The 16,100-nt window shown below is 41.3% G+C and overlaps 1 protein-coding gene across 3 annotated transcripts in view; it reads left to right on the plus strand.

Moving 5' to 3' along the window:
* Positions 1 to 3,122: 3,122 nt before the first annotated feature.
* The window catches only part of LOC111217909 (SEC14-like protein 1), a 31,465-nt gene continuing 18,487 nt past the window's right edge, over positions 3,123 to 16,100 (plus strand). For 2 of the 3 annotated variants that reach the window (XM_022739936.1, XM_022739937.1), the window contains exons 1-3: positions 3,123 to 3,495; positions 4,094 to 4,109; positions 5,086 to 5,175. In XM_022739936.1, coding sequence (XP_022595657.1) covers positions 4,104 to 4,109; positions 5,086 to 5,175 — 96 coding nt within the window. In that variant the 5' untranslated portion in view covers positions 3,123 to 3,495; positions 4,094 to 4,103. The remainder of the gene's footprint in view (positions 3,496 to 4,093; positions 4,110 to 5,085; positions 5,176 to 16,100) is intronic. The other variant, XM_022739938.1, reaches the window with a different exon arrangement.

Below are 16,100 nucleotides of genomic sequence, written 5' to 3' on the forward strand. Positions count from 1 at the left end.
AACGCAGTGATTACAATTCATTCTTTGGGAGACAGGAATTTGATGGCGAACATCTGCTACTTGTTGAGACCTACAGTTCTACTAAAAAACCAAAAGTGTCCGTCTGGGAACCATGAATGTCTTTTGTGTCAAAGCGTTTTTTTCTGTTTCATCGCAATCCATTCAACAGTTTTAGTGAGTTGTTATGGACACAACTCACTAAAAATATCAACCTTTGTGGTAATATTACAGGAAAAGTCAGTGGATTACCGCGGTCCTTGGACCATAAACGTAGAAGTGTCATGGCAAATGGCAATCCATCCAATAGTTACTGAGCTAGTTCAGTCTGAAGCAAAGTGGTGGAACGACTGGCCAACTCTCGAGCTGTGCCGCTAAAACATAAATTGGTTGATCTCTGAAGACTGAATGACAAAATACACACTGATATATTTTGTACCTTTATCTTTGCCACTACTGTAAGACATGAGTACACAGAAAAATATCTGCTTCAGTTTGCTATGATAGTGAAGACGGTGAGGAGTGTCAGCTGGAAGGGAAAATAGAATCATCTTTGTTTAGGAGAACAGAAACTGTAGCCGGTTCTACCTCTGCTGTGGAGGGAAAATGGAAAGTTCATTATGCCCTGCCAACTAGTCAGTGAGACTGTGCTATATAACTAGTGATGCAGAGGGTTTGTGATTTGGCCTTGCTGAATGTTTTATAAAAACCACAAAAATTATTTGAAATAATTTTGTGTATCTGGTTGCTCTGACTGTTAATAAGAAATCACCATGTCATTCCTGTATGCTCTGGAGAAACCATGGTGTTGCTTAAACTTCAGCTTCGGCTACTGAATTAGCAACAGCTATGAACTCTTTGTGCGACACATTAGTTTCATGCCTTGTTTTGAAACAATGTTAAATCGCATTGTCCCTATCAAATAAATAAGTAAACTAAATTAAACTTAAATGTTTAATTAAAAGTGTTTAAATTAGGTGAACTGATAGTTTGCTTGCTTCATGACTCAGGCTCATTTGCCTCCTATTAAAACGTGTTGTAACTGCAGCTATTGCCCAGTAGAGGACACTGCATATCCATTGAAAATGTGCTCAACAAACATACAGTATTTTCTGTCATCTGCTCTTCAGTGATTGATCCAAGGTGGCGTATCACCATGTGCATCAGATGCTACTGTCTTCAAACTCTGCACACAAAGTATCAGCAGTGGTTGCCTGTTTTCATCCCTGCTAGATTTGAATCCAGGACTTCACAGTAACAGCGCTGAGCCCACTGCACACCCCACTTAACAATGCCTTTGCTCTATTTTCACTCACTGAAGGTGGCGTTCACCCCTGCACTGAATAACACTCAACATGATGACCTTTTGCAATGACCTTGATGGAATCTGAATCAAAGCTGTGGTATTCACTGCTACATCCTGTTCTCATGGTAAGGCAATGAATGGTGTATTACTTTGTTGTTAATGGATTCACAATGGACCACACTCTCCATAAACAACTTCTCCAGCCTGTTTGCCTTTTTAATGTAACTGCTGTTGTTCTTCAACATTTGGTAGAGAAGCGGATATTGGTGTAAGCTTCACAAACTCAACTAGCCTGCCCTTTGAAACACAATCGCCTTAATACAATCATCCACTGCCATCGCTGCTAAACCTCTTATATAATTAGGATGTGAGTGTATTTAACCCTGAGAAGTAAACAGAAGCTCATAGGCCATAGCAAAGTCCAGACATATTTGTGCAACAACAGAGGAAAGAAACACTGATTAGTGAAATACATGAGCTTGAAATGAAGATAATTTGTCAAAAATTTTTTTATTAAAATAAAAATTATGTAAAATTAAGTATTTGTATATTTGATGGTTGTGATTGTTGTGAGTTCTGATTTTTTTTTACATTTTGTGCCAGTTATTATCATACCATGTAAGAGTAACATTTACCGTAACATTTCACATTTAAACTCTGTTTAAATTTTTTTACAACAGGTGTTGCATTTCAAGTGTGTAAAGTAGCTGGTTCATACTGTTTGTAGTATAGTACTTGTTTGCAAAGCTCATTTTACATGTCAGCGATTCTGTAACTATCAGATTCCAACAGCAGCAGCATTGATTACCGATGGCCTAAAATGGCTCACACTGTCTCCATGTACACAAGGTGTTTGGGGGTTTGGCACCTCGCCAAGGTCACACACTCCAGGGTGGATGAAACCAAAGACACTCTCCTGGGAAAGACATGCCACTCTGTCATTTTGAACAGCCAAAAGATAACACAGTGGTGTGTCTTAGATATAACCCAGTGCACTTCATTATCTTATCAGCAATTGAAGCTTTAATCAAGACCTGCACAGATAAGACTGTATCATATCATTTTTGAAAAATTGTACAACAACTTTACAAGTAAGGGTTAGTGGAGTAATAGTTAAAACCATTGTATAATGTCTTCTGTGGCTCTGAGGGAGCTTCCTGATGTCGGCACATGAGCTTTCCCCATACTCCCCACTCAAATTCAGTATCATTGATACTTCAATTCGGACTAATCTTTTCAAAATTTGACTCTTATGACTCTCCCAACTTTAGGAAAGTACAACACTATATTGCTGTGGTATCCTTGTGAGTAAGCAGGTTGACATCAAGTCATATACGCCTAATATTAATGCCAAACTGATAGTGTTTATATCTCAATTCCAACATATAGTACCAGTCAAAGGTTTGGACACACTTTCCCATTCAAGTGGATGGGAGATGGGATATATTTTTCCTCTGCTAATAATAAAAATATAGGCAAACACACTATATTGCACTAGAAAACATATGATATTATTCTGGTGACTGCTGCTGAGCTGGTTGCATAATAAAACTGCAAATAAACTGTTCACTACCCCCACTTATTACTGCAGTGTATCATGACAATTTCTTTTGAAATCAAACAGTAATGCCGTGACGTGAAGACTAGTTTTTGTTTCGGCATAATCATCTGCATTACTAACAGATGATGTTCCTCTGGTGTTTGGCCTTCACTTGAACAGCTGTGGTTAGGCAGGGGACAGTTCACAACGCAGCACTGCGCCGCCCTGAGAGGTGGAAAAAAACTGAGCTTAGGAAACGGGGAGGAGCAACGGCATCACAGGCATGACAGAGAGAGGAGGAGAGGACTGAGAGAGGGATACAGTCCTCCCCTGTCGACACTTCATCTGTCTTGGCGTGATTGAACAGTGAACTGTTTAGATATTCAGTGTATCGGTTCTTCTAGGCCCGTCGGTGTCTGGCTCTTAGACTTGTCCAACGGTTAGCTTGTCAGTTACTTACTCTGACTACATGGCCAGCTAGCACGATAAAGCTAACTATTGTTAGCTACTGGCTTCAGCTCAACACCCGGACCCGGCGAAGTGAAGAGCCGAGGAGGGCAATGGCAAGAGTTCACTCGGATAGCCCTTTCAGAAGAAACAACGACTAGCCAGACTGAACAAGTCCAGATTTCTTTAGTTCTTTGAGTCACCGGTAAGCACCATTCATGAGATTTATGTCAAGTTAATAGCGATTTGTAAACTAAGCGCTAGCTTGCTGGCTAGTCTCAGTTAGCCAGTAATGTAGTGTAAGCTAACGTTAAGAAGTCGGCGTGGCAAATGTTAAACACTATGTAGCCGATTGTATTGAAATAACAATACCTGCTATAAAGAAAAATTTGAAAATTTAATTTTAACCCGAACATAACAGTTGGTGATTCAGAACATTATATTTCTCCAGGTGTGGGTACGTTAAAACTGTAACGTTTCAGCCGAAATCCTGTTACAGGGACACCAAAACAATTCACTAAAGACGACAAGAAATTACAAAAATGAAATTATTCAAAACGTCAGAGGTTGGCTAACTGATCCAGTGTAAAAAAAAAGTGTACACTTAAACAGAAGGTAAACATGGACTGTTGAGAAGATAATTTGATGCGATTTTTAAATAGCAGTTTTCAATCATTTATACTTGATCGTATTCATTACGATAGAAACTGCTGAAACATGTGTTTGGAAATGTGTTATCTTAAATGTATAAAACATTCTAAAATACTTTTCTTGTTTTGGCGTGTTTTTGAACTTGCTGGCAGATCCTGAAGCATGACGGTAATTGTATATGACAGTAGAGATAGTTAGATATGTGTTGTTAAGAGAGGAATACTATGGCGACCTGTTTGTGCTCTGTCTGCCCTAGCCCGGTTATTATTAGTCTGCCTGCCCTGATCCCTCTCAAAGTAGTGCTGGGACGTTAGCTTACACCCCTCCTTGCAGCCTTGTTCCCATCACAGCATAGCAAGAGATACAAACATGTATCAGCATGCTGAACAAACACAGAACGTGAAGTTCAAGCCACACATTGCACTTCTGCTAAATTACCTGGAATTAAGGAGTCTTTGTTCTTGCATCACATTTTATTTGGTTCATGAAAACATATGTGCATTTGTCTTTTACTACTAGTAGTGGCAATAAGATTCCTTTTATTGATATGGTTTTACTTAGTCTCATCCTGTTTTCTAGCCTCTGCTCATATGCTCCACCACGTGGAATGTGCTGTTTACACTATAAAGAATGATGAACAGCACCTGCCTTTTTTATTGTTACGTGAAGTGACATTGTATATAGTCATGAATTGTGTTTCTGCTGAGGCAGTAGTTGGACTTAGCTTAGTTATTTTCACAATAGCTTGCAGGTAAAGTCATTGCAGTGGCACAGTCTGTTTGATAAATGAGCAGGAAATGCTGCATCCACTGATCATTGAGATCCTCCGTCATGGCCCAGGAGACCTCCCTTCTGCGGCCCATCACTGTACATGGTTTTCTAATTGCCACCACACGAATGCACACACACCTGGTGTCATTCAAACATCATGTCAGCCAAAACACACCTTTACTTAATTACATGGCGACTCTCCTGTTGTAGGGCCAGATGCTGTTATAATTGTGTAATTTTGGCACTTGGCCCACAGTAATGGTGATGATGCCAAGAGGGAATGAAATGCAACCGTATATCCCAGCTTTTCTGCCTTTCACAAATGCCTGTGATCATAGCTCACTCTTTCTTTTCTGATTGATTTGTTCCTCAGGTTGTTGGTGTTACTGTAATCCCCATCATGGTGCAGAAGTACCAGTCACCCGTGCGGGTGTACAAGCATCCCTTTGAGCTGGTGATGGCGGTAAGTGTTCTTTACCTTTACTTGCAATCAGCCCCTCTGTCCACATGAATATTGCATGCCATAGATGCAGAGTTATGTAATGCTGGCTAGTGGGCGCTTCAGAGGTCACCGTCAGAGGGTAGTCATTGAATTACACACCTTGCTTGTTATTTGCTCACACATTCAAAATGCTATTGCTGAAAGCAGACTCCAATGTACACAGTTTAGACTATGTTCCCGCATCACCGTTGCACTATACGAGTCGTTTCTGACCAGCACTGCCAGCATAAACTTGTATTAATTAAAACAGCCATCACATGCACACATGTTTCATGTAGAAACAGAGTTGAAGTTGAATTTTTTTAGTTGCTTGCAGTGTGAACACACCTACAGTAACTTAAAACCAGTGATTTACTAGCTGGAATGAGTTTATGTCCCTGCGACACACACCACATTATCTCATGTCATGTGGGCTATTGAAATGGCCTACTCCATCTAGCTTCCTGTCATCTTGAGGTTTAAGATCTCTTGTTGTTCACTGAGGTGTTGAGCCATTGTGCTGTACATCTGCACACTCAGTGTCTGAATATGCAACATGGCTGTGGCGTTATGTCAAACAGAGGTTCTGTCGCAGACTTGGCGGCGTTAGTCCACTTGCACTGTAAAAAATTCAGTGCCTAGCATGGCTTTTTTTAGCGAGCGACTGCCTCGCTGCATGTTTTTGTTCACTTTCAGGCATGAGGGCCCGTGTCGTGTGCAGAGGGAGTGTGGATTTGCATGTTCCTCTCGTTTCCTTTTCCTCTGTCGTGAATGGCCCTTTTAGAAGTGTTCTGGCTGCCGTTTCTAACTGTGAATTTTGGATCTTGCGTTAGTTTCTGATTTTCTGTATCTACTTTACCATATGTAGCTGCCAGTCATTCTTTGCCACCGTGGTGTAGGATGTCAGAGAAGATACACTGGCTTAATGCTTTAGCAGCCATCACATGTAAAACACTAATTGATTCCCTGTAGTGTAGCGTCTCTGTATTGTGTGAAATCTATTTACTTTTTAAAAACAGTGGTAGAAAAAGAAGCTATAGCAAACTACACTTGGGGCTATGAGCACAAATTGTGAATGGATGGTTTCATATTTTGACCTCAGCTGCTGTTTGTCAGTAATGTGGTGTTAGTACACGCCTGCAGAGTCCTGGCCTGATTATACAACCGTCAGTTTCAGCCAAACAGTTGCAGTAGTCAGAGATGCTTTATTGCTGCGCTGATAATTTCTGCAATGTATTCTTGCTTCCCTCGTTTAAATGACCTCCGATAACCAGGAAAGTTAGTTGGGAATTACTTTCTTTTAACACTGTGTCATGTTTTTTTAAGCCAACTTCCAGACAGGTGCTCTTTTCTTTAAATGGAAATCAGCTTTCTACACAAGCATGAAGGAGGATGCAGGAAGACTAAATCTCCTTAGCACAGACTGGATTGAGCACCAGGCAAACAGATGGCTATAAATAGAGGGCTGGTACCTACACCTGGGTCTACACATGCAGCCAAAGGGGGGGGGGGGGGGGGGGGGGCATCCTGCTTACATGATTTGTAAGCAGGAGATGACCCACCTCATGGGCTTTTTGTAGATGGGACAGCTTTACTTTTGCAAAACTAATGGAGTAGCCCTGGGTGCTTTTAAACTAGGCCAGCGACAGATATGGTGGATGCGGAAAAAAATGTTTGCTTTGTATCTTATGGTGTAGTGGTTAAGATGCAAGCGATGAGGACAGAGTCTGTAGTGAATTTTTTGAGTAAATAAGTGTCTAAAATGTACAGTTCAGTCTGTTTGAAGCTGAGTTTGGTGCATTTGGATTCATTTCCCTTTTTGTGACTGTTCCCTGCAGTGAGCATTTTTTGCAGACACTGCAGAGCAGACTTAATGGTGCGTCACAACACTTGCTGGCTCTTTTTTATTGAAAATCCAGTGAAATATCTTCCCCTCTCACTTCCTCCACATCAGGTCTGTCACTATTGCAGCTTAGTAATGTTACAACATCCTGTGGCTGTGGGAAACCATCACGAAGCACTGATGCAGTCTACTGTTTATCTACTGTGAACTGCTTCTGCTGCTTCTTTGTGTCAGTAATACTTTTAGCTTTCAATGTGAATAAGATGTATATGTTGAGCTGACAGGGCTATGCATTATGCAAAGTAGTTCAAAATAATATGCACATTACTATACTTGGCCTGGGCTTAGTTCAACCTTGTTATTCCTCTCTCCAGTTTCAGGTGTCGGAAATATTTGCCAGTAATGGCTTCTCCCTTTCGTCTATTGGGGGATTATATTTGATGTTTTTTTTTTTTTTTTTGTTTGTTTGTTTGTTTTTGAGGCATTTGGTGCTTTCTCTCTACTTGACTCTGTTGTTTGCATACCATCAGTTCTTTGAAATACCCATTTACTCTTGTGAGGGTAAAAACCAAGGCTCAACATTCCTCTGTTAAAGCCTTTAAATGCATTCCTTTAGTGTAGATGAAATACAGCCTCTCCTCAGTTGGCCCCTAAGAGCCACTCGGCTCACTGACAGGTGCTATCAAAGTATTTCAACCTCTGGCTAACACTGTGGCTTGAATGTAGTGTTGCATAAGACAGGCCTGGATCTCAGATCCCCTTCAGCTGTTTTTGTTCTGCAGCAGTTACTGTACCAAGCTTTGAACATGCTTTTCTCAGTGTTCCTGTTTTTTTGGCAGATTTGACACTCCTCTCATGAATTGGCAGGAAGTCCAATCTGATGTTTTTACAATTTGTGTTTCTTTTCTAGATATACCTGCTCTAGATAAGAGTCTACCAGTATAACTCTGAGTTTATGGTAATCACGTTTTGTCGTTAAGAATGAAGTCACCTGTGTTCCAAAATCCGGTCATCAATACCAAGAAAATACATTTAAAACATACTGTTAATGGAACATTATGTATTGTTGGGTGTTGTCCTTTTACTTAATTTGACTTTGGCTTGGTGAGCACTTTGAGATTGCAACAGTAATTAAGAGCTGTACAAGTAAACCTGACAGGACTAGACTTGACACAACTGAAAATTCTGCAGTAATGTTCCTGTAAGGGATTAATCGCATAAACGATGTTGAGGATTGCATGTCACAGACACCAGCTCCTGAAAGTACTGATGAGATTAGAATGGCGCCAGAGTGAAACACACACCACGGCACCTTTAGTATGTACCCTAATAGGAAACCTCCTTTGGAGATGTACTGTAAGTAAGATAAGTAAATTCAGTCAGCAATACTCTGGAAGCTGTGCCTATTGGTTGCTGTGTGCCAACAACAGCTGACTGGGTTTGTTTGAGCTGCCCAAAAGCACACAGTCACCCTTATGTATTAGTTTTGACCTTGATAGCCTTTTATCACTCCATAAAGTTGGTTACTTTTTTTTTAGGGTTAGGGTGTATCACTGAAGTAAGGAAGTACAGCAGTAGTTTGTTTTTTTGTTTTTTTTCTTCAGCCACAGCGGTCCCTTGAGTCTGCTACCACATATCAATAACAGGAAATGCTGCTGTTGCTGCTGTTATCGCAGCAGTCCAGTCTCAGAGCCTCTGTTCTATCCGCGGGGAGTCACAGGAATGTCCAAAGCACAACACAATACCCCTCTCGCTGTTGTTTCAGGCCTGAAGGGAGAGTTGCATCTGGCACACATCCAATGATGAAGAATGACTTCAGTGGCCACAAGAGGAATAAAAACTTGGCTGACCCTGGAATAGTAAATAACTTAATGCTTTTTGTTACAGTTGAGCATAAAAGACAATAACTATTCCTAAAGCCTCAACTCTCAGATTAGAACAAATGCTACAGCGAGAGGGTATTAAGTGAGTCAAAGCCTAAACTGCTCCATGGAAACGTATGGGTCCGTACCTAATCCACAAGGACTAAGCGCTTTGGTCCTGCCCCTGTCCCAGTAGAGTTTCTACAGAGGAAGGAACAGGATGTGCCATGCTAGGGTAATGCTTGCTGAACTTGTAGGCACCATCAACGTCGGGGGACGTTTTCTTCTTTGTGACTGAATCCTTTTTATCAGTGGCAGAAACACAAGCGAAATACATAGACTTAAGATACTAAATGTTTGTATGGCAACAGACTTGAGTTTCACGAGCAAACTGAATTGTCTTGAAATAGTAATCAGAGATGTGTCAAGAACACTATTAAAAGGAATTGGCTAAAAGATGAGGAAACAGGGCTGTGTTCACTAGAACTCGCAGGTCTAAATGGAAATGCCACTAGGAGACATGCAGAAGGGAAGAGAATGAGAGGCAGAGCGAACCAGAATGTGTTAGGCTAAGTTATGTCAGCCTATACATTAGCCTCTGGCCTACAAACGTGCAACATCAAATTCTCTGAATTTCACTTTCCCTTTACGTGGGGCCCACACACTGTTTAACTCAGTTGAAAGCAAAGGGTGAGTGAGTGCACTGCTCCACCTCCTTCTCAGACATATCCTTTTACAAAGGCAGACTGGAACCTGTTGTTTGCTCTTTAACAAGTGGTTACCAAAGGCTCATTAAACCTCAGTGTATTACTAAAATTAATTGCTTAATTGTCGAGCTCAGTTCAGGTGTCCTCTCTTCTTATTGCGTATGTACAGTGTTTTGTCAGGTGAATGAACCAGCACTGCAGCTCATTTAAAGTGTTTGAACATCGCTTGGCCAGACTAATCAGATGAGTCCTCTTCACACGGACACCTGTGATAGTTGGCAGGGGGGGCTCATCTTTGAACTGTTGTTACTGTGTTTAACTCCACCTCTGTGTCGAATCATGGCAAACATATTAATAGCTCCGCATTTGACTTCTATTGATGGTGTGCTAGCGATAGTGTGTTTTAGATAGTCTTTTTCTCTACAGTCTCTCTCTCTCTCTCTCGCTCTCTCTCGCTCTCTCTCGCTCTCTCTCTCTCAAAAACTGGTTCATGTGTCATCCTCTGCCAACACGCCATGTGAGAGTAGCTTTCACACTGGATCATGGGGGACTACAGGAAATGTTTCAGAGCCAATCCCTCATGCAAAATAGAAATAGGTTGGTGAGATAACAGCACCAAATTCCAGCTGTTTAAAATATCACAGCTCACTTCATGCTACAAAGAGCAAAGACTGTGTTTCACACAGAATTAGATTCTGATCTTATGTTAGCTGATGTGGTGAAGGTTCATGTTAACATGCTACTGTTAACAGTAGCATAGCAACAATAGCTTTATTACACTGATTATTAAATCATACCATATATAAGATGTTTCACTGCAAACATTTTAATTACCAAGTATTTTTTTGACAAATAAATTACTGAACAATAAATGCAGCTCCACTGCTTCACATTGTGGTGAACAAATAATAAATCATGAGTGGCCATGTCCTGGCACATGCATGCAGCACGCTCTCATGCACACCCAGGCACACCCAGGCACACAGAGAGCGCCAGTAAAGAGACAGACAGGGACAGTAAAAAAAAAAAAACTTGAAGGATATTTTTGACGGTCCACCGGCCCACCATGCTCCTGATGGCCAGTCGTTTGTGACAGATTGTCAATGTGTTTGTGAGTGGGTCAAAGAAAAGCAAATCAATGCTCTGCTCACAACTCTCTTAATATATATATGTATATATATATATATATAATATTTGCTGCAGCAGTCAGGAACTCCAGTCCTCTACAGTGTGTTAATTTTGTCATCTTTTGCATCGTGAACTACTTTGAGCTCCTTGTGCCTCCTATATCTGTCCACATGTAGGTCATCACTAGCATGTTTTTCCAAGTGTCAGACCGCCAGCACATTGTTTTTGTGCCTGTTTACTGCCAGACAGTGTTTCTAAACATGGCTCATCCTGCTGTCCCCCTTCCCTGTGTCTAGCCTGGCTCAGTGTAAATCAGCTATGCCAGGATGACGTCCTGTCCCACCATGTCCTGACCCACTTCTGGCCAGGTTTGGTTAAGGCTTTTGCAGCCCAATTCTCTCGCGGCAAATTATCGCAGGCCTTACTCTATTGTTGTAATCTGTCAGTGAGCTGCTGGCTTGTCTGTCACTCATATATCACTTAATGGTCTCAGGTCTAGAAGTGTGAACTTAAACAAGCAAAAATTCTCCTTCAGAGAAATTGGGTCATCTTATTGTTAGTCGTTTTTTGTCATTGTGGTCCATTGAGAAAGAGCACAGACAAATAGAATGAAACCTGATTCCACTTCATTCATATTAGTTATTCAGGCAAAGCTCTTCAGGGGTGAAATTTAGTATGCCTGCTCCAGTGAAATGTTTGCTGATTTAGCTGTTTATGTATGCTTTTCTCATTATCGTTTCTCAGCATTGCACCTGTCTGTTCTGATTCAGAGAATTCCCATCCACTCTTCTCAATGAGCCTGTCAGAGCTTTGCCTGCAGCGTCTAATTCACTTACTCGGCTAGATGCTGTTTGCCAAAAAGAGAGGAGGGGGAGAGGAGCTTATCGTCCAGCGTGCTGCTTCAAATAGAGGACCGTACCTCCACCACCACGTGACTGTGGGAGCCTATGAGAAAATTCTGGAGCTGATTTCATTCACTGATCGCCAGGACACTCATTCACCCTCTTTGCTGCAGCAAGGTCGAGATGCTGCCCCAATAGCTCCCCTCCCCCACTCTGCTTCGCTCTGCCAGACACAGATGAATGTGTACACACATACTCTCTCCCAATGACCCTTTAGCGTATTTTACACTGCAATCGTGCTACAGTGTGACAGTGGGTAGTGACTCACATCTATGCGGCAGCTACGTGACATGAAAAGAAATTGTATACAGTATATTGTGACAGTCTTTGCATGTATGTGTATGTTTGTCACCATGTTTTTCTACCAAGATGTGTTTGTGTTTTGGGCTGGTTAAAGCTAAAGTAGGTGAAATGAGCAGCAAGGCTAGAATGACCTATTTTTGAGCGCAATTAATGGCAGAAAATGTATCACTCAGTCAGTCAGATTTGTGATACAACTCACGTACAGCTTTATTATCCTTCCCTGTTACATATCTGTTTCTTTTCTCTTCATACTTGTATTCATTGTCACTTACGCCCCATACTCGCTCATGGACACAACAGTCCAGCATCAGTGATCAGAAATGACCAGTCACTCTGACCCCCCCCTCTCCCTTCAGCTGTCAGCTGAAAGAAATCAGATGCTGGGGAAGCTCCAGCAGTTTTTTTTTTTTTTTTTTTTTACCGTAACCGTTCAATAAGAGGTTCATCACAGTTGATAAGATAACTGAATCTTGTAAAGTGGTGGCAGAGCAGGCAGTGAATAAGATGTGCCAGCACCTCTCTTTACTGTAAAGCAGCAAGTCAATAATGCTGCAATTTCCTGTAACTTGTTGCTCATGAGGAGTAGTTGTATATGCAGAGGTTTGGTCCTGTGTAGAGAACAGGCAGTGATGAAAAATCTGTTACTAAGGGTGTAAGGACACAGAACACCCAGTCACTTACACTGTGTAGTAACACTTGTGTCGTTTAATTTCCCTTTAAAATCAGAATTCAGTAAGATCCTTGTGGTATGCTATGTTTTGTAAGTTATTCTTCAACTAACTCCCTCCAAAATGCGTCCTCAGAAATTGGTCCATTGCATCACTTTGGAGCATGATTATCCCAGCTGTTTCTCTGTTTTTTAATGCGCTGACAGAGTAAAGCTTACTTTGACAGTGTAGTGTCTCAATAAGCCTTACACCAGCAGAAATGTGTATAGTCAGCATTTCTTGTTCTCATTGTGGTGACTTTTTGATGGCCAACAGATGGCCATCCTGCTGCTTTCTGTTCCCTGGTGCATACATATCCAGTCATGCATGCATAATCCAGCACTACAGTTTAGCATATTGCATGGCTGACCAAAAATTTAGGACATGACATTTACAGTGCATTCAGAAAGTATTCAGACCACTTCACTTTAAAAAAAAAAAAAAAAAAACAAAACAAAAAAAAACAACATGTTGTTATGTTGCAGGCATTTCTAATCCTTTTTTTCTCTCATCAATCTATACTCAATACCCCATAATGACAAAGCAAATTGACAAAGCTCTGTCAAGTTGGATGGGCATCAGCCATCTGTGTTCAAGTGAGAGCCCTGAATGGGTTGCTCAAGGATATTCACAGAGTCGTCCCTAAGCTGCTTCTGCGTTGTCTTGGCTGTTTGCTTAGGGTCGTTGTCCTGTTGGAAGGTGAATCTTCGGCTCAGTCTGAGGTCCTAAGTGCTCTGGACCGAGTTTTCATTAAGGTTATCTCTGTACTTTAATCTGTTCAGCTTTCCGTCTACCCTGACCACTGTCCCTGTTGTCTTGTTGTGATGGGCTGTGCCTGGTTTCCTCCAGACATGATGCTTAGAATTGAGGCCAGTTCAATCTTGGTTTCCTGAGACCAGAGAATCAACACAACTCTGTCTCTGAGCTCTGCAGGCAGTTACTTCTCCTCATGGCTTTGTTTTTGCTCTGATATGCATTGTCAGCTGTGAGACCGTCTATAGACAGGTGTGTGCCTTCTAAATCATGTCCAATCAATTGAATTTACCACAGGTGAAACATCTCAGAGATGACCTGAGCTAAATTTCAAGTGTCATAGTTATGTCAGTGTGATGTTTCAGTTTTCTGAAATCATGTTTACACTTTGTTATTATGGTGTACTGAGTGTAGATTGATGAGGGAAGAATGAATTTAAATGATTCTAGCATAAGGCAGCAACATAACAGAGTGTGAAAAAAGTTAATGGGTCTGAATACTTTCTGAATGCACTGTATATAAGGTCTGTGTACTTGGCAGATTGCCCCCCTCCTCTCTCTGACTTGGCCGTTCCAGGCAGTTCTGCCATTACAATGCACACTGTAGCAGTGAGATCAGTGGAAGGAGAGAAGTGGGTGGTATGGCATGCGGAGACCAAAGGCTCTATTGTTGCATCTTTTCAATCAGGAGATTGTTCTCTCTCCTACCCCACATCCAGTCTACACCTAAGCTCAGATGCTTTTGGACCTGATGGGTGGAGAAACTTATGTATGCTTGCCTGTCTTTCAGTGGTGTTGTGATCACCCTTGATTTTCCATGATGAACCTTTTTCATCACACTAACCTATATCTTGAGTTCTCGCTCTTTAGGTATGACAGCGGATCAAAACATTTACGTCTGTTTAAGTTGTTAAGCACTCTACAAATAGAATAGTATTAGGAGTACACCAACACAGCCGGCTGCAGTATAAAGCTGTTTAACTGGTTGGCCCTGCTGTGGAGAACAGAAACATAAAAGTTCTTGATACATTACAGGATCTTTTCCAAAGAGTGGTTTCACCCACTTTGGCTCACATGAGCATCTCCCTATTCAAATACTCAGTCTGTACACATTGGATGAAATGATGAGTCATAGTGAAACTTGTCTCTTTCAAAACCCTTTCGGACAAAACCAAGGCCCCTCCAACATTGTTTGTATCATATGACAAGGATAATTGCGTTATTTAATCAAAGTTAAGAATTTTACAGTCCAAAAATGTATTAAGTGACAATGAACAAAAAGGCAAGCCGTAATTTACGTCAAGTAAAATGTTTCATTATTATTCAAATACCCAATTTCCTCGGACTGGAGTGTGCTGTGTATTTTTTTTCTTTTAAATTGTGATTTTTCTTTTGGTGTCATTATTATACCACTAAGGATGAGACTGTTTCATTCCTCTCGATCATCACCAGTACCCTGATAAACCAGAACAGCCTGTCTCAGTTGAAACCTGCCAGTTCTCATGTATAAAGATATTGTAAGCAGTGTTATTTTTTTCACACTTTCCCTTCACACTTGAGTCAGAAACCCAGAATTTTTAAGCTCTCTTCTCAGTAACCTTGCTCCTGCTCTCCCCCCGTCCTCGTCAATGACCTAGTTTGGAGTTTATAGCTTAGCTCTCAGAAATGAAAACCAGGAGGAATTTTCCTCTCCATATGCCGTTCTCTATAGCTCATTCTCTGCTACCTCTTCACCTCAAATTATATAAAAAGATGCCGGCAAGGTTTTGTGCATCAGGACCATTATTTTCAGAAGTGTCGTGAAGAGTCGTGTCGCTGCAACAACCAGGCTCATCAATGAATGTGACATCATCTGTCATTTGTTGTCCTACTGGTGGCCAGTTATAGCAAGAAGTGAATCACTAATCTGTAGGCCGAATAGTCTCGAATGTTTTTGTGACCCCAGTTGTCCACCAGACAGCATCCTAATTGTTGCAAGCAACATCAAATGCGACCCAGTGGGGCCAATTAATCATTGGCGTGCACAAGGTGGACAACAACAAAAGTACAAATATGTGACTGGGCTAGCGTGTGATCTCAACCTCTGTAATGACGTCCTCAACTGTTCAGGTCCCAGGACTGTGCGCGGTGGTGGGTGGGAACTCGTAATGATTTTTTGCCACTAAGCATTGGCTAAATGACGTCACACTGCTGCCACTGGCGCTCACTCAAGCACTGTTTTGTTTGCATCTGATGTCAAGGGTGCTGTGTAGTCAATATACAATTTGTATTGGGTCCTTTAAGAGGAAACATTGGAGAACAGCTTCAGAGAAAGACTGAGGTGTGACGGCACTCCCGATACTGCAGCCTGTTGTTAGTTGTCTGTGGGCCTTATTTATCAGTGACTGAATGTGTGACTGAAAGATGCTAAATGATAGACGGAAATACTTAGTGTCTCAGTCTGCACTTGCTGATTCATGCTGATAAATATTTGTGTACTCTACAGTGTGTGTATGCAGCTGGTTTATGACTGAATCCAAATGTGTAAGTCATTCTGACTTTTTTTTTGTTTCTAGAGAAACACCAGACGTAGTTTGCTATTTATACATTGGTATGAATGAACCCTTGAATAGAACATTTCAACTCTTTTCTTATAGAGCACTGCCGTTAGTCACTTTTCTTCCTGTGAATTTCCTCTGAGTACTTACAAAATGCAGCCATATC

This window comes from Seriola dumerili, unplaced genomic scaffold (genome assembly GCF_002260705.1).
Source record: "Seriola dumerili isolate Sdu_G_001 unplaced genomic scaffold, Sdu_1.0 BDQW01000050.1, whole genome shotgun sequence".
NCBI classification, from domain to species: domain Eukaryota; kingdom Metazoa; phylum Chordata; class Actinopteri; order Carangiformes; family Carangidae; genus Seriola; species Seriola dumerili.